This window comes from Macrotis lagotis, chromosome 5 (assembly GCF_037893015.1).
Source record: "Macrotis lagotis isolate mMagLag1 chromosome 5, bilby.v1.9.chrom.fasta, whole genome shotgun sequence".
NCBI lineage: Eukaryota > Metazoa > Chordata > Mammalia > Peramelemorphia > Peramelidae > Macrotis > Macrotis lagotis.
Genome location: NC_133662.1, coordinates 258,865,243 through 258,892,120, shown reverse-complemented (window position 1 = coordinate 258,892,120; position 26,878 = coordinate 258,865,243). Strand labels below are relative to the sequence as shown.

The 26,878-nt window shown below is 39.1% G+C and overlaps 1 protein-coding gene across 8 annotated transcripts in view; it reads right to left on the bottom strand.

The window, feature by feature from the left end:
* The window catches only part of DGKG (diacylglycerol kinase gamma), a 281,695-nt gene that overhangs the window by 128,431 nt on the left and 126,386 nt on the right, over positions 1–26,878 (bottom strand). For all 8 annotated transcript variants that reach the window (XM_074189542.1, XM_074189543.1, XM_074189550.1 and 5 more), the window contains 6 exons: positions 13,314–13,382; positions 12,624–12,728; positions 8,954–9,027; positions 7,638–7,712; positions 3,423–3,508; positions 1,950–2,039 (listed from right to left, as the gene is read on the bottom strand). In XM_074189542.1, the coding sequence (XP_074045643.1) occupies positions 1,950–2,039; positions 3,423–3,508; positions 7,638–7,712; positions 8,954–9,027; positions 12,624–12,728; positions 13,314–13,382 (499 nt within the window). The remainder of the gene's footprint in view (positions 1–1,949; positions 2,040–3,422; positions 3,509–7,637; positions 7,713–8,953; positions 9,028–12,623; positions 12,729–13,313; positions 13,383–26,878) is intronic.

Below are 26,878 nucleotides of genomic sequence, written 5' to 3'. Positions count from 1 at the left end.
AATCTTGAGGGAGGGAGAACAACTAGAAGGTGAGAAGCGATAGGTGGTAAACCAGGCTGGCACTTGTGTGAGAGGAGAGCTGAAAGGTCATATATGAGATAGAGATAGAAATGATATGGTTTGGCAAAATAGGAGAGAGGAGTAGAGCATGCCAAATATACTACTAAAATTTTGCTCCAGGGCACCATGTTTAGCAGATGGTGAATTCTGAGGTTCTGACAGTCTTTGCTCATTCTTTAGCAACATAGAAATAGGAGAGTATGTCATCTATTTAGTGATAAAATTTAATTAGAAGAGGAAGAAGTCAGCTCAGAACCAAGGTCAGTGCTGATCTGTCCCACCTGCAGGTTAAATAGCCAGCAGTGACCTAGCACCCTTCCTGGTTTCTGACCTTGGTTCTGTCACATAACTTCAATAGAGCTTACACCTCTGCGTGCCCCTTGCCCTTGTAGAGAGTTGGACCACTTGCTGCCTATATTACGGTTTCTGGTTGGAGTTCTAGGGATGAATCTGACTCTTCGACTAGACTAAAAATTCCCCAAGGACAGGTCTCTAGACCTCCCCTTTCCCGTGGCTCCCAGGTTAGTGCTCAACACATAGCAGGAACTGACTGAATGCACATTAAATAGAATGGAGTAAATGGCAAGAATCACCCATCACCATGGATGCCAGAGAAAGACAGTGACATGGGCTTCTAATTCATTGGCTGGGGGGAAGGAGTTAGGGAGGGTTGACCCATTTCCCTCATAACAGGAATTCTCCATGGTATGAATTCTACAGTAAATGATCACATTCCACCCTACTTTTATGAAGAAGTGGGGTACAATGGGTAGGAAACATGGATTCGGGAAACTCCACATCAACTATTTATTGAAACTTTTTGAGCAGTGGATTGTCATGGTGGTGTGTGATCTTTTCTACTCGGGAGTCACCCTCTACTTCTCCCCCTTCTGACCCTTCCAATATTTAAGCAGTTGTCAAGTCTTCTTACTTTGACCTCCTCTTGTATCGAGTCCCTTTTCTCTATTCACATCACTCTAGTTGAAGCCCTTTCCACTCCTTGCCTCAACTTTTCCCAATAGTCTCTGAAGAGATCTCTGTACATCTGTTCTCCTGTCTCTTTAATCTATCTTCTACACAACTACCAAATTCATCTTTCGAAGGTGCATGGCCCTCTCTTGCTCTACAAGTTTCAGTAGGTCCCCAGTACCTGAAATGTAATCTCCTTTTGGCCATTGGCTAGTTCCAGTCTGCCTTTTCAGGCAGATTAGAAATTCTTCTCCCTATTCCTCTACTAAACTGCCCTACTTCTTCCCAAGATGTGATGTTCCACATCCTGTGTGGCTTTGTACAGATTCTCAGCATTCCTGGAATTCATTCTTTTTCTCTTGGTGAACTGTAATGAACATTAAAGTTCTTTTTTCCTCTCCTTGGAACCCACAAACTTTTCAAGGCTAAACTCAAGTGATAACTTCCTCGTCCTTCCAGCAGTTAGTGTCCTAATTTCATTCGCTGTGTATATCCCTCCAATCCAATGTGAGCCCTTTGGGGGTAGAGACTGTCTTTATTTTCTGTTTGTTTGGTTGAAACCTCATTAGAACAGTGGCTGGAAGACAGAGAGGGATTTTAATAATTGCTTATGGGTAGTTAATGACATCAATTATTATTGTGGTTACTAATCAAACATTAAACATTAATACAGAAAAATAAGACAGCATCTTGTCTCAGGATCACCTTTATCTGAATTTCATTAAACATAAAGACTAGAATAACAAAATTATGATGATGGTGATAACAATAACCAAAATATAGTGAAGAGAGTGCTCCCCATAAACCCTATGAGTCTGCAGTTTAAATATGTTCTCAGGGCAATTTTCTATTCTATCATAAATATAATTAGGCTAGACTCTTTCCTCAGGGATAGGTCTCTAATGAGAATAAAATCTCACCTTTTCCCCAACGGAGACACCTGGAAAGGTCATTTCCTGTTCCAAGAGGCAGGATTGCTACTCTCGGATGGTAGGGCATATCAATCCTATCTGTAATCCAAGGAATAAAAGGAATTGATGTGAAACAACATCAGGTTTGGCCGGTTGCTGCAATCTCAAGAGATACTGGATCTTACTACTGACTGACTCTTTAAGCAAGATAATATAAAAACACAAAATGGTGGATTCTGGATCCCCACAGCTACTCCAACAGATGGTTCATGTTGGAAATAGTCTCTTATTTCCTCTTAGCTTGCATATTCCTAGTAAAATTCTCTCTTTAGGGATAGAAAGCCTATTAGAAAGAAGGTGAGTATAATTCTAGCTCATGGTTTCCAGTTGTTATTTAATATGGCCACTGGAGATACTGACCAACTGAAGATAATAATAAACAGAGCAATATTGTCCCTGGTTTTTGGCCTCTCAGCCAAAATCCCAAAGTTGGCATAGCACCAGTCATCAGCTCACCATGAAAATCGTTATCATGGGTTACCTGCCTCCATTGTGATTCCAGAGTTAGAAGGGACCTTAGAGGCTGTTGAGTTCAACTTTCCTGATCATCCTTTATATTAGACGTATTGCTTTGTCACCCAACTTTCATTTTAAGAGCTCCAAAGAAGGGGAACCCATTCTCTTCTACTCTACCTTTTACCACAAGAATAATTTTGAAAAACATATTATGTGGACCTGAATAAGATGAAACATGGCATGATGGGTAAAGAATTGGCATGAAAGTCAGAAAAATCGGTGTTCAAATCTTGCCCTGTACACATACTAGGCAAGGCTCAGGTTTAGGGTATTTCTAAGACTCTAAGTCACAGAATAGTGGTTGAGTTTCATCATTGGAAATTTTGTGGTGTCACTTAATCTTTATGGGCCTCTGTTTCCTTGTCTTTAAAGGGGGTTAGAGAGTTCTCTAAGGTCTCTTCTACTGCTAGATCAGGGGTTTTAAACCTGGGGGTCCATGGACTCCTTGACAGATATCAGGGTGTTCATGAACTTGGATGGAAAAAATAATTGCACATTTATTTCAATATGATTGGCTTCCTTTGTAGTCTTCTCTACTTTAGTGGGTATAAAATTCAATATATTTTATCATTTTAAAACAATTCTCAGAAGGGTTCCCCAGTCTTTACCAGACTTTACCAAAAGTGCTAAGAAGATAATGATGCCTTTCGGGAAGTAGCGGGTTGCATGAATCTATCCTCTCCCATCCAAGTTCCAGGCGTCTCTTGGGAAGTCAACCTTCCTTTTCTATTTCTAGTCTTCTCTAACCAGGAAAGAAAACCACCTATTTTTTAGTTTATAGAGATGAGCTCCTAACAGTCATGGAAGGAATGTATCATTCATGCTGAGCTTTTCCTGTCCTTTCTACAAATACTGAAGCTGCCCCCTGCTCATCACTATCCCCTTTCTTCCCACTCTGTTACTTACCAATACAATCCAGGACCCAACCAATAGTCCCATCTCCTCCACAAATGAGCACACGGAAGTTTGGCACAAAACGGAAAAAATTCAATCTGGGGAAAAAGAAGGAAAGTCAAAACAGGTTGGTTTACTAAATAATACTTAATGTGATGCTGGGTAATCCAGGTGAAAACTTGCTCTCCTTACATCCCCCTGGGATGAAGAGAGGAAGTTGATAGAAACTGAAGGCACCTAGTCTTTTACCAGGAGAGGCTCATTTTGTAGCCCAGAATAAGACTGATTAAATGCTAGTTTGTTTTATTATTTTGTGCGTTTTAAAAAGCTCAGGGAGCTTCTTAAATGAAGGAAGCATGAATGTTTCAACTACTGCTCTGATGTCTGAGTACAGGCTACCCTCCCTCTCTCCTCCATTCTTCCTGCTGTGGAAACCAACTGGCTGGCACTAATCGGCACTTTTAATGTCCTCATTATCCACTTTTTGTATCTTCAGTACTCAGCACAGTGCCTGGGAATATCAGATGCTTAATAAATGTCTGAGCTCTAGGTGGCGCTGTAGGGGATAAAGTACTCAGCCTGGAGTCAGGAAGACCTAAGTTCAAATCAGTCTCAGATAATTACTGGGTAAGTCATTTCACCCTGTTTGCCTCAGTTTCCTCACTTGTAAAATGAGCTGGAGAAAGAAATGAGAAACTACTCCAGTATCTTTGTTAAAAAAATCCCAAATGGGATTGCAAAGAGTCAGACATGACTGAAAATTACTAAACAATAAAATAAATGTTTCTTGCCCAACTGACTGGTGTGGGAAGCTGGAATTCCCTTCCATAGGAATGCTAGGAATGGTATTGAGATAGTGTGATGCAGAGGGAAGAATAATGGTTCTGGAGTCAGACGCCCTGGGTTTTAAACCCACCTTTGCCACTTATTACATTCCTATGACTGATTTTTTTCTGGGACCAGCTTCCTACTCAGTCACCAAGTATGTAATAAGCATACTTGTGTTAAGTATATGTGTTAAGCATAAAGGCATAATTTTCACAGCTCTGCCATCATGGAGGTTACATTCTATTTCATTTGTAAAATGAAGGGATGGGGGTGAAGTAGAACATTTCTGTGGTCACTAGATCCAGATGTAATGATCCTTCTAGAAATTTCACCAAATAATTCTGAAAGATTTTTCTATTATTTCCCTTCTTCAACTGTGACTGTCACAGAAAAAGATTTTCATTGCCACTGGAGCTTAGGTAATGGTGAAATATCTCCATTTGATTTAGACTCCCGAAGAATTGGGTGTTAGCACCTTCTCAATGGCAAAGTCCTTTTGAGCAAACTACTTCTCCTGCCCTCTTATTTCAGTTTCCTGATCAACCAAATGACTTAGGACTCTCTGCTCTACCTCCCACATCCCAGGGCCATTTTGAGAATATAAAGCCATTGATATAAAAACCTTTAAAAACCATGAAGGTTTGCAAGCGCAGCCTTGAAGGGCAGTATGCCTTAGTGGATAGAGAGCTGACCTTAGTGTGAAGATCTGGCTGAATTCATGGGCCTCCTAGACCACATCCTAACTGTGTGACCCTGTGCAAGTCCATCTCTTGGTAGCTTGGGTGAATCTCTAACACTATTAATTGAGGAGATCTTGGCCACCTGCATTGGCAGAGGGGATTCTTCTCTGAAGTGTAGTCCATCCTTGAATTATTAGTCTCTTACTATTTTTTTTAGGTTTTTGCAAGGCAGTGGGGTTAAGTGAATTGCCCAAGGTCATACAGTTAGGTAATTATGAAGTGTCTGAGGTAGGATTTGAACTCAGGAACTCCTGACTCCAGGGCCGGTGCTCTATCCACTGTGCCACCTAGCCACCCCAGCCTCTTGCTATTTTTGAAGTCATTAGTGCTAGTGCTCTTGTTAATTGCTGAGAGGATTTACATGGGTTCAAATACAATTTTTAGTGCTTAATGCCTGGATACCTTGGGTGAATCACTTAGCTTTTCTGTTCTTTCTTTCCTCATCTGCAGAATGAAGAGGACAGGCTAGAGTGCAAGGATTTTTATTCATTGGTTAATAAAGTAGCCATGGGCAACTTGGCAGTACAAGAGATAAAGAAATATTTCTGGAGTCAGGAGGACCTGAATTCAAATTTGGTCTTAGATACTTACTAGTGGGCAAGTCACTTAAACCTGACTGTCTTGCATCCAGGGCCATCTAGTTATCCTAATCTATATCTGACCACTGAACATACATGGTTTCAGAAGAAAAAGTGAGACTGGTACCCTCAGATTCAAATCCAATTCACATGCTTGTCACAGCATCAGAACAAAAGCAAGCAACAGCAACAACTGTGGAGCTGGGAGCCTTGTGAGTCTACCTCCTGTTCTGCCTGTATGCAATAAGTCATCCCCAGTGTACTAGCAAGCACACAAACTCAAAAACAAACAGCTAGAGGTCCTGACCAGTAGATGTCCCCACCATCCTGGCGTTGGCTTCCTATAACATAACAAGATCTCATGCAACTAGCTGATATCTGTCAGTAGCCAATATGCCAGGCAACATGGTGACCTCAGGACTCATTTGGCTAAGACTTCTGCAGAATGCTGAGGGAAAGCAAACTGTCCCAATATCAAAGCTGCTGTTCATTCTCCCCTGTCATTGTCTCTACCCTTGTGGGCCTTCATCACCCCATGCCTGGACCATTATAGCAGCTGCTGGTGGTCTTTTGGTCATTATCCATCATTCAGTGACCAAAGTCAATTTTCTTAAAATGCTGATCTTATACAGTGCTTGATACATAGTTGGGGTTTAATAAAAGCACAATTTACTGACCATCATAAGAGTCACTTACATATATGTATGTGGATGTATAGATATACACATACACTTACATGTATATATATATATATTTCAAGTTTGCAGAATGTTTTATGTTTATTATCTGCTTTCACCCTTACAGTAACTTTGTGTAGATGTTTTGACTACTATTTCCATTTTACAGATTGAGAAATTGGAAGACTTACCACAGGGTCAACAGATATATTTGTATGTCATTGTCTCAAGAGAGCTTTCTGACCCCAAGACCAGAACTTTGTTCCCTATAACCTACTATCTCTCACTACGTGGCTCTCTGTAACTTGGGTAGTTTGAAATGGGTATATCCATTCCTGGTTGTGGCTGCCCTCTGTCCCAGGGGGATGTGTCCTATCTTTCATATCACCCCCTTTGGATTCTTGTTTTTATTTAGAGCATTCTCAAATGCTCCCCTTACTTGCGTCAATGGGGAATGAGAATAGGGAAAAGGGTGTCACCTATGACATGCTCTCTGATAAGTGTTCTGTTCGTGGGGAGAACAGTACTCAAATCCCACAGATCTTGGCCCTTATTTTAGCTATTATAGTAACTTTTAAATCATCCTCTTAGCCCTGACTCTGGAGTTATGGGACCTTGGCTTAACAACACTTCTTGTGTTTTAACACCACTTGATCTTGGGTAAACGTCTCAGTTTCCTCATCTTTAAAATAAGGGAGTTTGACCAGATGATTTCCAAGTTACCTGTATCCCTTCCATTTCCACATATAGGACCCTGTCAACCTATAATCCTAATAACCCCTCCCCCACATAAAACAAAAACGTTAAAGAATTCCTTCTTTTCTTTGCTTTTGTTCAACTTTCTGGTCAGTGTTAACAAAAAATGAATGTTGGTAAGAAGATAGTGGGGGAATCAGGAGCTTGAAAACCAGACACTCTCCTGAAGTAAGGAGGAGATAATTGTCTAATTACACTGCTACCTAATTCTGCAGATTTACTTGGGTACGACATATAGAATATGAGTCAATGGATGAGGGACACATATTTCCTTTACCAACGTCTCTTGTGAGTCATTGGGAAGATGCCAGTTAAGATAGCCTTGAACATAGACTCAAGAAATTTGCCAACCCACCTTTCCTGACAATCAAGTAAATGACAACATCAGTTCTCCCCCCCCCCCACAATATGACTGTTATTTTGGTCTGGAAGCTCCTTCCAAAATGGAGTCAGCCAATGACCCCCGTTCCTGAGTGTCTCCAGAAAGAAATGGTGGGAACTGAGGGGTTGGTGGAGAAAAAGGAAGGAAGAAAACTAGGAGGGAAAGATGAAGTGAAAGGAAAGGGTGGAACTCTAGAAAATGGCTTATTATGGGATGGAAAGAAGAAAAAATTCGATAAGCATCAGAAGAGAATGGTGTCTTCATACCCTGGCACAGGTCCCAATTTCTCCAGGCTGTAAACTTGTCTGGGGTTGAGTAGATATTGGAATTTCCGAGCGAGTCTACAGAAACAAAAAAGAAAGGAGAGAAAAGCAAAAAAGAGAAAGGAAATGTCATTGGGAGCAGTTATAGCATACAATTGACTTCAGTCAGCCTACTTCCATCCTATATGATGAGGGGCTCTTCAAAAAGAAGGAACAGAATAGACGGAAGCTCATTGCAGGTTCTGGAGCCCTGACCTCAACTGGTAGAGGGCTGCTTCACCATTCCAAGAGAGGATTGGAATGATTGATAACCTACTGTCTTTTCATCAGAGAGCAAAAGAGGGCATCAGCAAATAAAGAGCATATAGAGTCCCCATTCTTTTAGAGTCTCTTCTTTCCTGGAGGTTCTATTTATCTATTAGGTGGTGCCCATAGTGCCCGTGATTGCCCATCATGGCCTTCACAGCATGGAAACAAGCTTTTGGACCATGAGACTATGTAATGAGAAAGTACGTTAAAACACTAATTCTTTCATGTTCTTCCCAGAAGTCTCTAAAAAAAGCATCCAGATGAACTCTTATTTTTATTTATTTGTTTTTCTAATGACTAATTTCTAATGCAAAAGTCATTTTCTACACTCATCCTTTTGCAAGCTTTTGAGTTTCACATATTCTATCACCTTTCCTTCCCTCTCTTCTCCCTATGGCAATGAACAATCTGAGGTTGTATATGTCCAATCATGTTTAACGTATTTTCATATTAATAATGCTGTGAAAGAAGAATTAGAACTAAGGGGGAAAAATCACAAGAGAGCAAGAAACAACATAAAAGAAAATTTTTGAATGCTTTGCTTTGCATTGCATTCAGACTTCATAGGTTTTGTCTCAGGATATGGATGGCATCCTCCATAGCAAGTCTCTTAGGATCATCCTTGATCACTGAACTGCTGAGAGGACTTGCGTCCTAATTGATTCTTCCTAGAGAGATGGACAGCGGGTTTTCTCGAAGACAGAATGTCTCAGTTAAGTTGGTCTGATTATGATTTCTTTTCTAAGCATTTTCGCACTCTTCACATCCCTTACAACTATGGACCAATTTCTGACTCCCCCAGGTCCCAAGATTATAGCTTTTATTTTAAGAATAGCTCTGCCTAAATTTACAAAGTCATCCATCCTATTAGCTCTTTCTATAGATTTTGGGTAAGAAAGGTGTTAAAAGGAGGGGAAAGGGAAGAGATGCCTCCATGATTCCCAAGAAGGAAATTCAAACTTGGCTGTTTGCCAGGTCTTTTTGACAAAGAAAAAAATAATAATACATACTTTTCTCCTTGTTTTCCTCCACTCTTAGGATTGAGCAAGACAAGCAGGGGATGTATGTCCTTCTGTGGAATAATCTGAAATACACGGGACAAGAAAAAGCCTACAGAATCACCGAATTTTGGATTTGAAACAGACCTGAGCACAATACACCAATAGGTGGTCATCTAGTCTCTCATCTAAAAATCCACACTGATGGGGAGCCCACTGCCTCCTGAGGCAGTCAGTTTTCACTATGATACTCTTTTAATAGGAAAGTGTTCCTCATATTTCTGTTTCTGATGTTGATCCATGCACAATGCTAAGGATAATGGCAGTGGGAACTTCCATAGTTTCTGTAGCTGCCTTTCCCTATAGAATTTTAGTACATGGGATGCAAATTTTCCTTTCTCTGAATTCTTTGAAATGGAATCTTCAGGCATAGCCTAGGTGATGTTTGTCTTTTTTGTTCTTCATCACATAGTCTACAGGGAACTCATTACCTTCTCATAAAGTTCCCACTTTTTCTTTGTTACCGTCCAAGATCAGTTATAGATGGACAGTTCCATTGTTCAATTTCTCTTATTGAATGATATAATTATTAGGAAAAAGTCCACTCACATGACTCCCCGTCACCATCACTCAGAAATCTTTTCCCTCCTTGGTGTGCACTATCCATCTAACTAGATCCTATAGTTCAGTTTCTGGTTGCCATAATCAACTAGCTATTCTACCAATTTTTTAAAAAAGGTTGAGGATCTAGTTCACCTCTTTCTCTCTCTCCCTTTTACTTGGTACATCAACATACCCATCAAGACCCGCCCAAACCATTTGGCTAGTTTATTAACCATCTCAACTCACGAGCTGGAAGGGAACTTTGCCACTGGTTTTGCAGATAAGAAAATAGAGACTCCAGAAGTGAAGTGACTTGCTGAAGGACACAAGTAGTAATTGTCAGAGGTCAATTTTGAACCCAGATCTTTTGAATAGTCAGTGTTCTTTCCATTGTACCACCATTGTCTTCTGTGACCTAGACTTTCACAGCACACTAGGCATCTATAGTAATAGTTATTCCTTAATCTAATCATCTTGCATAACCTTGCTACTTTTATAATCTCTTGATTATTTTCCCTATGTTGCCCTTCTCCTATTCTTTATCTCCTCCTTTTGAATGGAAGGTCCTTGGGATTAGATTCTCATTCATTCTCTCTCTCTCTCTCTCTCTCTCTCTCTCTGTCTCTCATTCCTATATCATCATCACCTACCTCCTAGATATCTCCAACATTTTTCTTAAGTATCTCAAACTTGGCATATTCAAAATGGAATTAATTATATTCTCCACTCCAATTTTCTGTATTTTTTTCAACCCCAGAAAAGTTTACAACTAGGTGTTCTCTCTGTCTCTCTCTCTCTGTCTCTCTGTCTCTGTCTCTGTCTCTGTCTCTCTCTCTCTGTCTCTGGTTTCAAGAGATGAAGATATAATTATCTTTTGCTATTTGTAAAGTTTTCTTTTCTTTTTCAAATTCCATACTAAGTTTTCTTGTGTTAGCCTCTCCTTATCTTTTCCTTCCATTTTTATCTCTCCCTCTCCTTTTCTTTTCAAACCTTTCCTGTTTCTCCTTTCTCATTGTGGAGATGCTTGTTACTGGCTAACTCAGTTTTAGTAGTAGCCTCCTGGGTTCTGACAAGGACAAAGTAACAGTGATCTGGGTGAGAAAAGCTGATGTCATTCACTTGATTAACAGATAGGTTGGTGCGTTCTTCGAGCTTATTTTAAAGACTGTGTTTACTGACTTCTTCCAAATGAATTGTGAGGGGTGCAGGAAAAGGAAATAGAATTGCCTCACTTTTTTTTTGGTTGGCTATTTAATAGTCAAATTCTACAATGTTATGCCCAGAAAAAGATGGAGAATCAGGTAGCAGGGTAACAACTCACATGCAATATTATTGCCTCAACTTTATTCCAGCAGCTTATAGTTTAGATATTGCAGAAACACTTCCTTTTACCCCCAGCCCCCTACCTCCTGTCCATTACTCCCGACTCTTCCTTTGTGGTTCTCAGAGCAGGTCGGCACTTTGACAAGCCAGCTGAGCAAAAGAAGAGAATCTGGAAAGCTCTCTTAGCCCTTCTGAGTCTTCTAGGCTGATCTATCCCTGATTTAGAATGTCTTCTGTAAAATCCCTAAACATTGGCCCTGTAGATACTCTTTGGCCATCCCAAAAGAGGAGATAACCTGCTATCTGCTATCAGGCATGTACTGCAACCATCTCAGGCTTCTGAGAGCTGACTAACAAATTCTCCCTGACAACATTTGCATCTTAGAAATGAGCAAATGCTAGCAGTCAGGGCTTGAGTCTTTGCTTTGTCAATTATCTCAACTGAAGGAAGTAAGGGAGATGGTAATGATGCAGGTTAATTTTAAAAGTGTGTATTTTCTTTTCTCATTTTTTTTGAGAGTCAGTTAAACATTGACTGGGACACTCCTATCTGTTACAGATTGAGGCAGCACATTCTAGTGGTCTAGCCATTTATTATAAAAATTTCTCTTTAAATCTCACTTCAATATGCTTTTCTGTCACTTCTATTTACTGTTCTGAGTTCTGCTTAAACAACAAAATGAATCAATCCCTCTCCATCAGACCTTCCTTTGAAAGCTGATGATTGCTATCCATGATCCCCCAAAGTCATCCCTTCCTCAGGAAAAAACATCTTCATTTCCTTCAGTGGGTCTTGGGGGTCATGGTCCCCTCGCTACCATACTGGTCAGTCTTCAATATGTTCCTGTCCTTCCTTATATCATGCATCACCAGAAGAATACACCATCTCACCTAAAACTTGACTAGGGCATACTCCAGAGGGAGTACTCTCTCCCCACTTTTTCCATCTGAGTCTAGTAGGTCTTATATTGCCATTTCAATGGCCCTAGGTCTGGAATCAGAAGAGGCTCTGCCAAGGCCTACCTGGGTTCCTTCAAGTGAGTCACTTCATTTGTTTTTTAACTTGGTAAAATGAGAGGACTGGACCAGGCAACCTCAGAGATCCCTTCCAGCTCCTGATCTATGATCCTATGCACCCTCCCAGAAGACCTGGGTTTGAATCTTGCCTTTTCTAATTAATTATCTGTGTGGCTTTTGGTAATCCATAGTTCTAGGCCTCAGTTTCCTTTTCTGTAAAATAAAGAAGGAAGAGATGACCTCTGAGGTCCCTTCCTGGTTCAGATCTATGATTCTACTCGAATTTTTTTTTTTTTTTTGGTTTGGCACATCACACTGGAATCTCATCTTGTCTCCTCCCTCAGAGCTTAAGTTTATCTTGGCAATTCAACTTCTGGATATCCTAGCTTGGATGCCAATAAAAGTACCAGATATCACTCATCTTAGGAAAAAGAGGTCTGGACACTTGAGTTCCCAAGACCTTGTTATGTAATGGTCAGACAAGACCAGGGAGAGGGGCATTAATAGCCAGTTTTTGCAAAGGTCACATTTATGTAGCTAGCATTGCTATAGTAATTTAAAATTTGCAAGACATATATTATCCCAAGTGCCATTATTTCCATTTTATACATGAGGAAACTGAGGTCAAGAGAAACTAACCCATTTTCCAGGATCATACAGCTAACAAGTATCTGAAGTTCATGAACTTTAAAAGGTGAGATATAAATGGCAAATAAAAGATTCCAGGCAAATCCTGTACCTGTAATCCATATCCATCCATCAATGAAGACTTGAATTTGTTAGTTTCTATGAGAGAAACTCTTGTGTGAAAGGATGTGATGTTTACCATCTTCTCTTCGTTGACCTTGGAGTAAAGACCAATCATATTTTAGACCAAAGACGGACAATACAAGGAAACAACTTATGTCAGGCTAAGGAACTTTCCAAAAGTGAGGTCTTTGGCCAAGCTGACACCTCAGCTTGTAAGCAATTAGTTGTAATACAGAGTTTTGATGAAAAACAATGAAAAAGGAGACACCCCCCCCAGGAGAATGCAAATTCTTGAGGTCAATTTTTTGTCCTTTTGTCCCTTAGCACATTATTTTCCCACCCCCAGTATAAACTCTGCAAGGTTAGGGATTATCTCAATTTTTTAATTTGAACCCTCAAAGTGTAGCTTTTGGTAGACATTTGACAAATACTTTCAAAGGCAAATGATTCACACTAGACCACCATGTTTCCTATAATGTTGATTATGTCTTTGTTGACTTGTTAACGGACTGGATAAATCAAGGACCCTCTTGGGAAAACATTGGGAACTCAGGAAATTTAGACTCCACTGAGAATAGGTTAACGGCAAGATAAGGGACATTAGCATGCACCCTGAGGGTTGGGTTTCCATATAAGAAGGTCATCAATAAATGAACAATGGAAAATGTAGAACAAATACCTGCTTCTCTAACACCTTCTTCATTGTGTTTGAGGATTTCACTGCAGATGTGTTCTTAGACTTTACTTCCTCCATTGTGGAAAGAAAAAAAACCAGCCAAATTTTAATCAATTAATTAATTAATCAATAGGCATCTATTAAGGTCACTAAGGTCTCCAAGAAAAGCCTTCCAAATCTTAATCAATCAGTAAGTATCTATTAAGCATTTATTATGTGCTGAAGATACAAAGAAAAAAATGAACTCATTCCTGTCCTCAAAGAGCTTTCCTTCTAACAGAGAAGATGACTTGGACATACATTGTGATAGTAGATGAGTTCCTGTGTTGTCAGGAAATACACTTTCTCTACTCATCAGTTCACACTGATACAATTTCATTTACACAATATAGTCACGTACAGTGATGATAGTTTTAGATCTTAAACTTACTTGGCAATAAGACCAAGGAATTAAAATCATAGATATTCATATTAAAACAAGTACATGAATATTAAAGTATATAATATACTTTAATTAATGTATTATTAATTATTATATTTAATATATTTAATAACATATGAATATAATTAATAATTGTATTTATATTAATTAATGTATATTAAAGTATATCATATACAGTCTTTATATAAACAGGTCACACTCTCCCACCAATTAACAGTGTCTATGAGGGAGAGATGGCACCAAATATAAACACTGAGTGAAGAAATTCATACCCTGAGGGTAACTCTTAACTCTGCCATTTTAAACTTGGTTCTTTTTTTCTGTCTCAGGAACTACCTATAAAAGTTTCTCAATAGACATAGGTTCTAACTAGGTTCCCTATTTACCTTAGTTGGTCCACATAGTGTTTGACTAATATCTCAAGGAGACAATATCTCATTCAAATCATCTGATTCACTGAGTGGCTTCTATGATTCTTTGCTTCCAAGATATTTCTTTAATCAACTAGACTTAATGTTCTAAAGGAATTATTATATGCATCACTTTCAGTTTCATATTTAATTGTGTAGGTTAGAAACCTGTTCTTTCATACCTCCCTCTTTCCCTCTCTCCCTTTCTTTTTTTTTTTTTCCTTTAGTGTTTGGGGTTTTTTTGGCCAGGCAGTGGGGTTAAGTGGCTTGCCCAAGGCCACACAGCTAGGTAATTATTAAGTGTCTGAGGCCGAATTTGAACTCAGGTCCTCCTGACTCTAGGGCCAGTGCTCTATCCACTGCGCCACCTAGTCACCCCCCCCTTCCTTTTCTTTGACTCTTTGTCTATCTGATATCTTTGGGTTCAGATTCTGAGACCGCTTTGCAAATGACTCCTTTCCCCTATAGTTTATGGTTAGTAATCAGATTCCTGTCTATAATCAGATATATGATATTTCTCTCATTTCATAGAATACTACAGGGTGTCACATTCAGAATGAAGTTGTTTCAGAACTTTGACTCAGAATAATTATTTCTCTTATAGTTCTGAACAAATTTATTTTTTAAGGAAGATTTTATTTATTTTGAGTTTTATAATTTTCCCCCTATTCTTGCTTCCCTCTCCCCCCCAGAAGGCATTCTGTTAGTCTTTACATGGTTTCCATAGTATGCATTGATCTCAGTTGAATGTGATGAGAGAGAATCACGTCCTTAAGGAATAAAAATAAAGTATAAGAGATAACAAAATTACATAATAAGATAACGGTAGATAAATTGAAGGTAATAGTCTTTGGTCTTTGTTCAAACTCTACAATTCTTTCTGTGGATACAGATGGTATTCTCCATTGCAGACAGCCCTAAATTATCCCCGATTGTTGCAGAGCAAGTCTATCAAGGTTGATCATCACTCCCATGTTGCTGTTATGGTGGACAGTGTTTTTCTGGTTCTACTCATCTCACTCAGCATCAGTTCATACGAATCCCTTCAGGCTTCCCTGAATTCCCATCCCTCATGGTTTCTAATAGAACAATAGTGTTCCATGACATACATATACCAGTTTCCTAAGCCATTCCCAAACTGAAGGACATTCATTTAATTTCCAATTCTTTGCCACCACAAACAGGGCTGCTATGAATATTTTTATACAAGAGATGTTTTTACTCTTTTTCATCATCTCTTCAGGGTATAGACCCAATAGCGGTACTGCTGGATCAAAGGGTATGCACAATTTTGTTGCCCTTTGGGAATACAGATTTATTATTCTTTATCATTTATTTTTGTTATCTCAGCAGCAAACTGATTCATAAGAAAGGCAGTACATTAAAGTAAGGCCTTATACTTAAAAACAACCCGTTTTCATTCTATCAGTTTTGCTAATTCTCTTTCTGTACCTTTCATGGCTAAACTTAAGAAAGTTGTCTATACTCAGCCTTTCCATTTTTCCTCCTTTCACTTTTCTTCTTCATTTTGGAGACAATTGGGGTTAAGTGACTTGCCAGAGTCACAGCTAATATGTTTTTGAGACTGGATTTGAACTTATGTCCTCCTGATTCCAGGACCAGTGATCTGTCCACCTAGCTATCCCCCTCACTCTTCTAAACCCTTGCAATATGGCTTTCAACCTCATTATTCAAGTGAAACTGCTTTCTCCAAAGTCACCAATGGTACCTTAATTATGAAATCTAATGGTCTTTTCTCAATCTTCATCTTCTGGGGTCATTCTGCATTCTGAGTGTCAAAGGTCTTGAGACTACTGACCACCTCCTTCTGGATGCTTTCTCCTCTCAGTCTTGGTGACTTTATTCTCTCCTAGTTCTTCTCCTGACTGTTTCTTCTCAATTTTCTTGCTGTTTAGATCACATCCACCAACTTTGGGTATCCCTCAGGGTCTTTCCTTTTTTTGGCCCTCACCTCTTTTTTTTCATCCTATGCAATTTTACTTGGTTCTCTCATCAGCTCCCACTGGATGATTCCTAGATCTATGTGTCTAGACAGTCTTCTCTCCTGAACTCTAGTCTTGAATGACTACTTCTGTTGGACATTTCAAGCTATCTCAACATGTAATGGCAAAACTTCTCTTTACCCTAAACTCTCTCCACTTTTGAACTTCCCTAATATCCTCCCTATTCACCAGTCATCTAGGCACATCTAGTCACCTATGCATCATCCTTCCTCTCATTACCCCATATCAAACACACATATCTAATCTGCTGGCAAATGTCTTCATTCTTCCTTTCACGAAATCTCCTGCCTATGTTCCTTTATTTTTACTTACACAGACACTGTACTTGGGCATGGTTTTTTTTTTTTATCATCTTTCTCTTGGACTGGTTTTTCTGTCTAGTTTCTTTAATCTAATCTTCAATAATCAACTGCCAAATTGATTTTTTTTAGGTCTTTGCAAGGCAAATGGGGTTAAGTGGCTTGCCCAAGGCCACACAACTGGGCAATCATTAAGTGTCTGAGGTCAGATTTGAACCCAGGTACTCCTGACTCCAGGGACGGTATTCTATCCACTGAACCACCTAGCCACCCCAGAAAGCAAAGGTTGAACCAGTAACCTTTGCCTAAAAAATTCTAGTGGCTCCCTATTGCCTCTGAGACCAAGAGTATAAGTCTCTTTTGGCTTTTACTCCTTTGTAGGTCCATACCTATCTTGCTCCTCCCTTCATTTACAGCTTCTATTTTACTCCTTTCTATGTATTTAGTGATCTAGAGACATTAGACTTTTCTTTTGTCTTTCACATGACAAGCCAGATTCTCATTCTGTGTACTGACTCTACCCCCAAGCCAGTCATACTCTCCCTCCTTCCCTTGCTTCCTTCATGATAGCTCAAATCCAACTTTCTGCAGGAACTCTTTCCTGGTCTTGGAAATGACCTTTTATTTATTTTGTAGATATCCTCTGTGTTTCTAGTTATTTTGATATTTGTCTCTCTCATTAGAATGGAAGCTTAGGGGCAGCTAGGTGGCACTTCAGTGGATAGAGTACTGGGTCTGGAGTCAGGAGCCTTGAGTTCAAATTTGACCCCAGATACTTATTATCTGGGTGACTCTGGGCAAATCACTTACCTCAAATTGCCTCCCCTTACCCCACCTCCCCCCAAAAGAATTTTGTTCTGGGATGGTAGAGATCATTTTTGCTTTCCTTTATATTGCTAGCATTTATTGCAGTGACTGCCATTAATAAATACTTGCTCACTTGAAAAAAGTTATTCAGAAAATGCTGGCCTTACTAACTTGCTCCATGAGCAGAAGTCAAGGAGTTAAGGCCTCTTTCTTCTGTTGTGAATTATGATGTGGTTCTTTGGGGGATAATAAAAAAAAGATCTCATTTTTTTCTTTCCTCTTTCTAGAATTATTACCTCAAAATGACCATGTTAGGTAGAGCAATGATTATTGTGATAAATTATCATCATGTGGACCAGTGATTCATTGGGTTAGAGAACTTTCTGTTCTTCTACCGATGCAATTCAGCCCCTACTTGGCAAATAGAGGTTGCTGAGAAGTTAGATGACTTGCCCAAGGTCATACAGCCATCATGTTTCAGAGACAGGACTTATAATGGAGGCCTTCCTCACTCTGAGGTCAAGTTTTTATCCAGTAGACACAGTTGCTTTATAATGCAATTATTTTTCTTAAAGCTTATTTACATATTGCTGTGGTTAGTGGAAGCTAAGGGAAGAGAGAGATTAGCAGCAGCAACAGCTAACAGGGAATAAGTAGTGAGGAAGGATATAGGGGCATGAGAGTTTATCTGCGGGATCCTGCTCCCCAAGAGAGGACTGACCTCCCAAGGAAGACAGGCCTATAATGCAATGATTAAGATTGCCATTTTGCAGATGCAGAAAGTGAGGCTCAGAGACTTGCTCAGATGGTATGTAGCACAGCTGGAACTTGGATCTGAATGTCCTGAATCCAAGTTTATTTATTTAATATCACTTATGTAGGATCATAACAAAACTGACTTAGAGCTGAAAGAGGGAGACCTCGGCATCATCCAACCCAACGCCTTCATTTTACAGATAAGGAAACTTAGACATAGGTGTATTAAGTAACTTGCTAAAGATCACATAGATAGCAAGTATTGGAGGTGATCATGGAACTCAGTTCTAAGGGTTCTTTCTAAAAGCTGTTGGGGTTTGGAAAGGTAAAAAGATATTGTCTCTTTTTACAAGGAGTTTACAATTCAGATTAGAAGATCATTTACTCAAGGCAAAGGGTGATATAGTTGAAGGCAAAAAGGAAATGATGATTTGGGGGATTTGTGCTTTGGGAACTGAATGATCCAACAAGTAGTTAATCATAATAAGCTCATGGTAAGTAGTTAATAAATGCTCTCTCTTTCTCTGCCTTACCCACCATCCCTAGCCCCAATCTAGTCGCTGATAATCCCCTGACTGCTCATCTCTTAGCTGCCTACCACTCAGGGAATGCTCTTTTCTCTTAATGAGTCATTGGTCTCTCAGTGAGAGATTGTGAGATTGAGATTGTCCTTTCTCAGTCTTCCCTACCTTGACCTCTCTCCATACTGCTTTGGAAAGGATGAACAGGTCCCTCCTCCTGACATACTTGGCTCCCTTGGCCCCTGGGATAGTCAGTTCTCTCTCTCTGGGTCTCTGGGTCTCTCTGTGTCTCTGTCTCTGTCTCTGTCTCTCTCTCTCTCACACACACACACACACACACACACCTACCTCTTTTTATTATGTGATATTAAAATTCCCATTTTACAGCAGAAGAAAATGAAGCAAATCAATGTTAATTTGCCTAAGATCACACAACAACTTCGTGTCTGAGGCCAGATTTGAATTTAAGCTATCTTGACTCCCCAGTCCTGGAGCTCTATCCACTGTACAACATAACTACTGCAAAGATGGAAGAAATATGAGCTAGTCGGTAGACAATTGGATGAATGATAATCTAAATAGTTTTTTTTTTAGGTTTTTGCAAGGCAAATAGGGTTAAGTGGCTTGCCCAAGGCCACACAGCTAGGTAATTATTAAATGTCTGAGACCAGATTTGAACCCAGGTACTCCTGACTCCAAGGCTGATGCTTTATCCACTACACCACCTAGCCGCCACAATCTAAATAGTTTTAAAAGTAGCATCCTGGAGTCAGGAAGACCTGATATGAAATCAGGTTTCATGATTCCATATATAATCCTTTTTTTGTATATGTTAATGTATATAAGAAAATACTTATTTTTGAAAAGAACTGAGTTTAGAATTTGAATCAGCTGAGGCAATATTGGTAGAAGTGAATTCTTCTTTATTCCCTTTTTGAGGAGAGATTATAGATTTAAAAGGCAATAAATACTGAATATAATAAATATTACCAGCAATAGTCAATTCAACCAAAACCAGAATGGACTCAATGAGGAAAATGTCCTATGGTTGGGTAAAGCTCTTTCTCCAGTGAAGGTTCATTCTCTGGAGTCCAAAGGAGGTTTGATGTGACTTATATTGGGGCTTCTCAGATACTTTTCATACTTGGTCTCATATCAGGCTGAATAGAAAAGTTATAAATAATGGGAAGAAAAAACACTGATGCAAAAACAAATGAAAAATGAGATTTGGGATTACATAGAAACATAGTCCTTGGCAATAAAGTATTTTTTTGTTTTTTTGTTTTTGTTTCTTGAAAAGCAATGGGGTTAAGTGACTTGCCCAAGGTAACACAGCTAGATAATTATTGTTTGAGGCTACATTTGAACTCAGATCCTTCTGACTCCAGGGCTGGTTCTCTATCTACTATGCCACCTAGCTGCCCCAGCAATAAAGTATTTTGAAAACCATTGGTTTTAGCAGTTTTGCCCATGAACAGGAAATCAAAAGGAATTGCCTTTGATACTTACTTTCATATAATTTTAGTCATAAAAAGGATTGGTAGAAATAGAAAATAGGAATATGAAAATAGAAGAGCAAACATTAAAGTACCATTAAAACAGTAAAATTAAAGAAAAATTAAAGTAAAAAGAAAACTGACGAAAACAAGTTTAATTTCTTTTTCTGGACATAAATATCAAAAATCCTTTTTTTTCCCTCTTCATTAGTTTATTCCTTTTTCCTCCCTTGCCTTCTCCAATACTCTAGAACAGAACCCATCTATTACTACATTCCTTGACTTTATTTAACTTTTTCAATATCTCTTGAAAATATTAAGGTTCTTAATCATCCCATAATAGGATGCCAGTACAACTTCATCATACAGCCCATATGGGACTATGGTATTTACATTTCAAAATTTCTACTTACTTCTACTGACATTTTCATCAGAAATTCTTTAAAGTATTCTACTCCATTCCTCCCTCTCCACTCCAAACTACTCAGTTTTTGAGTGGAGTTGTTCTTGTGTTTTAGAGTATATCTATTGTTATTTATAATATTATATTACCAGATCTCCTCTTGCTTATGGTAGAAGTTGACAGGTTTTGAGTATTTCTTACTAAGGTTCCCATCCCTTGAATTACTTCTTTCTGGTAACTTGAAGTATTTTTTTTTCTTTAAAGCTTTTGGATTTTGGTCATTCATCCAATTGTCTACTGACTAGCTCATATTTCTTCCATCTTTCAGTAGTTATATTGTGCAGTGGATAGAGCTCCAGGACTGGAGACAAAATAGCTAAAATTCAGATATGGCCTCAGACATGAATTTGTTGTGTGATTTTAGGCAAATTACCTAACATTGATTTGCTTCAGTTTCCTTTGCTGTAAAATGGGAATATCACATACCTCACAGGTTCTCATTTGGATCAAATGAGATAACAATTGTAAAACATTTAAAACAGTAACTTGCACAGTAAAAGCCATATAAAATTATGCATTGCTATCATTATCTTGTCAAGAATATTATGAATGATTTTATCAAATGATTACAAATCAATTCAAGATAAACTGTCCATAATATTTCCTTGATTAATTGATCCAATAATTGTGTCAAAATGAAAGAAAATTAGGAATATCTCTTTGGGATTATTTGTGATGAAGTCTGTTTTCATGACTTCTTTTGTATTCACTAATCAACTTTTTAATAATGTTTTTTGGTGAGTCAAATTAAAGATCATTGACTTATAATTCACAGAATCTATCCCTTTTTTTGAAAATGGAAACATCTGCCCATTTATTATTTTGCAGCAAGAATCTTATTCCTCCACAATTTGAAAAATGGAAACTGAAAGGAGCTCAACAATTAAACCCACCTTTTCTTTCTAAACATTTAGATCTACTGATCTGAATTCCCAACTGAAATTTAAAGATACATTTTCACCACTTAAATTTTCTTGAATTTTAACTTCCTATTAGTCATTTTTCTTGTTATATTTAGCACTGATTTTCTTTGGTAGGAAAATAGAAACAAAACTTACAGTTTGTCTTCTCTACCCTAAGGGGTGATTCTTTTCTTTCTTTGATTCTACTCTTTTCCACAAAACTGTCATTAGAGCTTTCCTAAGAACATGAAGCCATAGTTATGGGCCCCAAGAATAATCACATTGATTTCATCATCAGTTCCTTAGCGGTCTATTATTCCATGTGAATTCATGGGACTTCAATAGTACAAAGTGAGAATGTAGGTTGCAATTCTGTCTTACACAGTGAATCATTTTCAAATGTTTTTATGACATGTCTAAGTAAAATATTTTTAAAGCTTATGACACAACTTGGACTCGTATAGACTAACCATACCCAGGATACATCAGATGATGGTCTATAGCATGCTATGTCTACCACATGAACTGAATCTAGACTACATGTCATTATGTGATGACTTGTTTTATTTTAGCTTCAACATTCTGAAAGTTCTTGCTTTATATAAATTTGCATTATGAAATTCAACTTTACATTTTTTTTAGGTTTTTTTTTTTTGCAAGGCAATGGGGTTAAGTGGCTTGCCCAAGGCCACACAGCTAGGGAATTATTAAGTGTCTGAGGCCAGATTTGAACTCAGGTACTCCTGACTCCAGGGCTGGTGATCTATCCACTTTGCAACCTAGCTGCCCCTCAACTTTACATTCTGAGAAAAATCTTCATTCTAAAAAAAAAATCACTGTTTTATTTTACTGTACAGTACAGTCCCTCCCATCCTCCACCTTGCTTCTCTTTCTGTTTCTGCTTTTGACTCAGCATCCTGTAGTTTCTCATTAACCACCAAAAACAAACCCAAAACAACCCTTGAAAAAAGAACTCCTAAAAACCTCTCTCCAAGTGAAAGTAGTTTAACAGATGAGACTACCACCATTGCCACTGTCAGATCTGAGGCTTTGTTTGAGACCTTTGCCCTGTGTTGTCCACCTCTTCAGTCCTGTGTGTCTGTCTTCCTTCTCTTTGCATTTAGGTACTATAGTCTCCAGCCCCCATATATTACCAGTCCTCTCCTGCCTGTATTTGTGACAAGCCCCTTCTTGTCTGCTTCCTAAGTATTCTTCCTCTTTGTCCCAGCCAGGTCTTTCATCCAGCTGACCCTGACTCCTCTATGTTCCTTCTCCTGTTCTTGTTTCTCTGTCTCTGGTTCCCATGTCTTCTTGAATTATTTGCCAGGCCCTTTCTGCATGGTATCCATAGGCAAATTCACATTATGTAAAAGTCAGAGGTCTGTGAAATGTTCTCCTTACACAAAGCAAGAACCCTCTGGTGAATGTTGGTACCCAAGAAGTCAGGAAAATCACACTTGGTGCTTTAAAATTACTGATGCTTGTATTTATGCACAGGTTTTGGAATTGCCACAGCTGATAGGGACAGGAAAAATGGAGAAAATTATCTCACATAAAAGAGGTGTGCAAGGGAAAGCTTTTATAATGGAAGGAAAAATGATGGAAGGATCTGGCAATGCAGTTGGTAATGATAATGATGAGTGTAAATGGGATGAACTCATCCATGAAAAGGAAAATGACAGAATGTATTAGAAACCTAACAATATGTTGTTTATAAGAAACAGAGAAACACACACACACACAGAGTTAAATAAGGGCCTGGAAAACAATCTATTATGATTCTGCTGAAGTAAAGAAGTCAGGGCTAATGATCATAATATCACACAAGGCAAAAGCAAAAATAGAAACATCTCGCTACAAAGAACTGTAGTCAATGAAATAACATCAATATTAACCATAATTGCACCAAATGGCATAGGATCCAAATTCTTAAAGGAGAAGTTAAATGAGTTAGAAGAGGAAATAGACACTAAATAAATCTTGCTCTAAAATAAATAAGAAAGAATTCAAGGACATGAATCAAATCTTAGAAAAGTTAGATGGACAGGCTTCTGGAAAAAAACTGAATGGTAATAGAAAGGTTCTATTACCATTCAGTTTTTTAGTACCTTCACAAAATTTGACCATATATTGGGACATAAAAAATTTCACAAGCAGGGCAGCTAGGTGGCACAATGGACAGAGTACCGGCCCTAGAGTCAGGAGGACCTGAGTTCAAATCCAGCCTCAGACACTTAATAATTATCTAGCTGTGTGGCCTTGGGCAAGCCACTTAACCCAATTTGCCTTGCAAAAAAAAGAAAGACCTAAAAAAAATCTCACAAGCAAATGCAGAAACACATAACTAAATGCATCCTTTTAAGACCATAATAAAAAAAAATACATTTAGTTAAGGGCCATGGAAGTATAGAATTAAAAGCTAACTGGAAATGAAATAATCTAATTCTGAAGAACAAGTAAATCAAAAAACAAATCATAGAAACAACCAATAATAATTTTTTTTGTTTTTTTCAAGACAACGGGGTTAAGTGACTTGCCCAAGGTCACATAACTGGTAATTATTAAGTATCTGAGGCTGGATTTGAACTCAGGTCCTCCTGACTCCAGGGCCAGTAGTCTATTTACTGCCACCTAGCTGCCCTTACTAATTTTATTAAAGAAAATGTAAACAAGGAGACAATCTTCCAAAATTTGCTGGATATGTTTGCTATACTTAAGGGAAAATTTATATCTCTAAAGACATACATCAATAAGAGAAAAAGAACAAAAAGAATGAGTTAGACATTCAATAAAAAAAAAAACCTAGGGGGGGCAGAGCCAAGATGGTAACAAGAGAGGATCATCTCTTAGAAGCTCTCTCATAAAACTTATAAACTAAGGACTCTAACAAAACTTTCGAGAGACAGAACCCACAGAGGGACCCAGTGAGGCAGTTCTCCTACTCAAGGTAACCTGGAAAAGAGCAGAAAGGCTCTGCTCCCCGGGGTCGGAGGGGCGGCCTGCCAGAGGGGTGGCCTGCCAGAGCGAAAGAACTCCAGACTCCTGGAGGCAGCCCCAGGGCGCTGGGAGCCTTGGCCATGGCAGTAGGGGAGTTTCCTGACCTACGCCCTGGGTAGCACTGGGCACAACTTGGGGGATCAGCAGGGGAACCTCTGCCAGAGAGAGCACGTGAAACCCAGCCCTCAGGGCACACAGCGAGCAGCTTGGCCACCACAGCCCAGATCCAGGAACAGAAGCAGGCGGAGCTGGTAAGTAGGAGCCCCCAGAGCTGAGGGAGGGGAGTGAAGAGAGAGACTGCAGAGCTCTTCGCTTTGCCTCTGGAACAGGACTCTGGGGCTCTGAACACATTCAGATCCTGATTGCAGTCTAGGCCCCCCATAGAACAGGCCCCACCCATCTCGGCTCTGTGGCAGAGGGGGGCACTTATGGTCATTCACAGACCAGGAGGGAGGACAGAGCCTCACATACTGAGATCCTTGTGGGGGTGTCCCACTAATACTCAAAAGCTCAGGAAAGCACCCCCAAACCAGGCTCAGGCTGGGAAAATCAGTAAGCAGAGAAAAAAGAGGAACACCATTGAGAAATACTTTGCCTATGATCCCAAGAAGGATCAAAACACTCAATCTGAAGATGAGGAAGTACAAGCTCCTGTATCTAAAGACTCCAAGAAAAACAGAAATTGGGCTCAGGCTATGACAGAGCTCAAAAAAAAAAAAAAACCTTCAACAATCAAGTGAGTGAGATAGAAGAAAAATTGGGAAAAGAAATGAGAGAGATGCAGGAAAAACATGAAAATGAAGTCAGCAGCTTAGTCAAGGAGATCCAAAAAAAATGCTGAAGAAAATAACATGTTAAAAATCAGCTTAGGTCAAATGGATAAAACAGTTCAAAAAGTTATTGAGGAGAAGAATGCTTTAAAAAGCAGAACTGGCCAGATGGAAAAGGAGATAAGAAAGCTCTCTGAGGAAAACAAATCCTTCAGACAAAGAATGGAACTGAGGGAGGTTGCTGATTTTATGACAAATTGGGACACAATACTTCAAAACCAAAAGAATGAAAAATTAGAAGAAAATGTGAGACATCTCATTGAAGAAACAACTGATATGGAAAACAGATTTAGGAAAGATGATTTAAAAATTTTTGGAATACCTGAAAGTCATGATCAGGAAAAGAACCTTGACATCATTTTCAAAGAATTACTACAGGAAAATTCTGATATCCTAGAGGCAGAGGGCAAAATAGAAATGGAGAGGATCCATTGATCTCCCCTGGAAAGAGATCCCAAAAAACCAACCCCTAGGAGTACTATAGCCAAGTTCCAGAACCCCCAAGTCAAAGAGAAAATACTACAAGCAGCCAGAAGGACACAGTTCAAATATCGTGGAGCTGCAGTCAGGATCACACAGGACTTAGCAGCAACTACATTAAAAGCTCGTAGGGCTTGGAATATAATATTCTGGAAGGCAAAAGAGCTCAGAATGCAACTGAGAATCAATTACCCAGCAAAACTGAATGTCCTTTGGACTTTCAATGAATCAGGGGAATTTTAAATGTTCCTGCTGGAATGGCGAGAGCTGAACAGAAGGTTTGATCTTCAAATACAGGACTCAGGTGAAGCATAGAGATTTGAAGAGAAGTGGAAAATATGAGGGACTCCATGATGATGAACTACATGTATTCCTATATAGAAAAATGACACTGATAATACTCATATGAACCTTCTCATTTAATACAGCAGGTAGAAGGAGCTTTTATAGTTGAAGCACAGGAGAAAGCTGAATTTGAAGATATAATGTGGTGTAAAAATGGAGTCAATAAGAAAAAAAGGGAAATGGAATGGGAGAAAGAAAAAGGAGAGGAAGAATAGGCTAAGATATTTCATATAATAAGATTTTTCTTTATTACAACGAGCTATTGCAATGATATGGAAGGGGGGAAGGCAAGGGGGAATGAGGGAATCTTTGCTCTCATTAGAGGTGGCTAGGAGAGGAAACAGCATATATACTCAATGGGGTATAGGCATCTGGAGTAAGAAGGAGAGGGGGGTGCAGGGGGAAGAGGGGGTGATGTAAGTGATGGAGGAGAGGATGGACCATGGTGGGAGAGTGGTCAGATATAACACATTTTCTTTTTTACTTCTTTCAAGGGGCTGGGATTGGATGGCCTGTCCGGGACCATAGGGCCACGTGGATGCTGGGCCTAAGGGGTGGTATGGGGGCTCGGGGCCTCTTGGCCCCAGGTCCAGGGATCTTTCTGCTGTGCCACTCAGCTACCCTACAGCAGAGTCAGTGAAAGAAGAGAGAAAGTATAGTACATGGTACTGGAGAAGTACAAATTACGAATGGAGGGAGTTGTGATCAGCAATGGCAAGAGTGGAAAAAAATTCAGGATTGGTTTGATATTTTTAAAAAATATCAGAATAATTGACCATATCAATAATAATAGCAA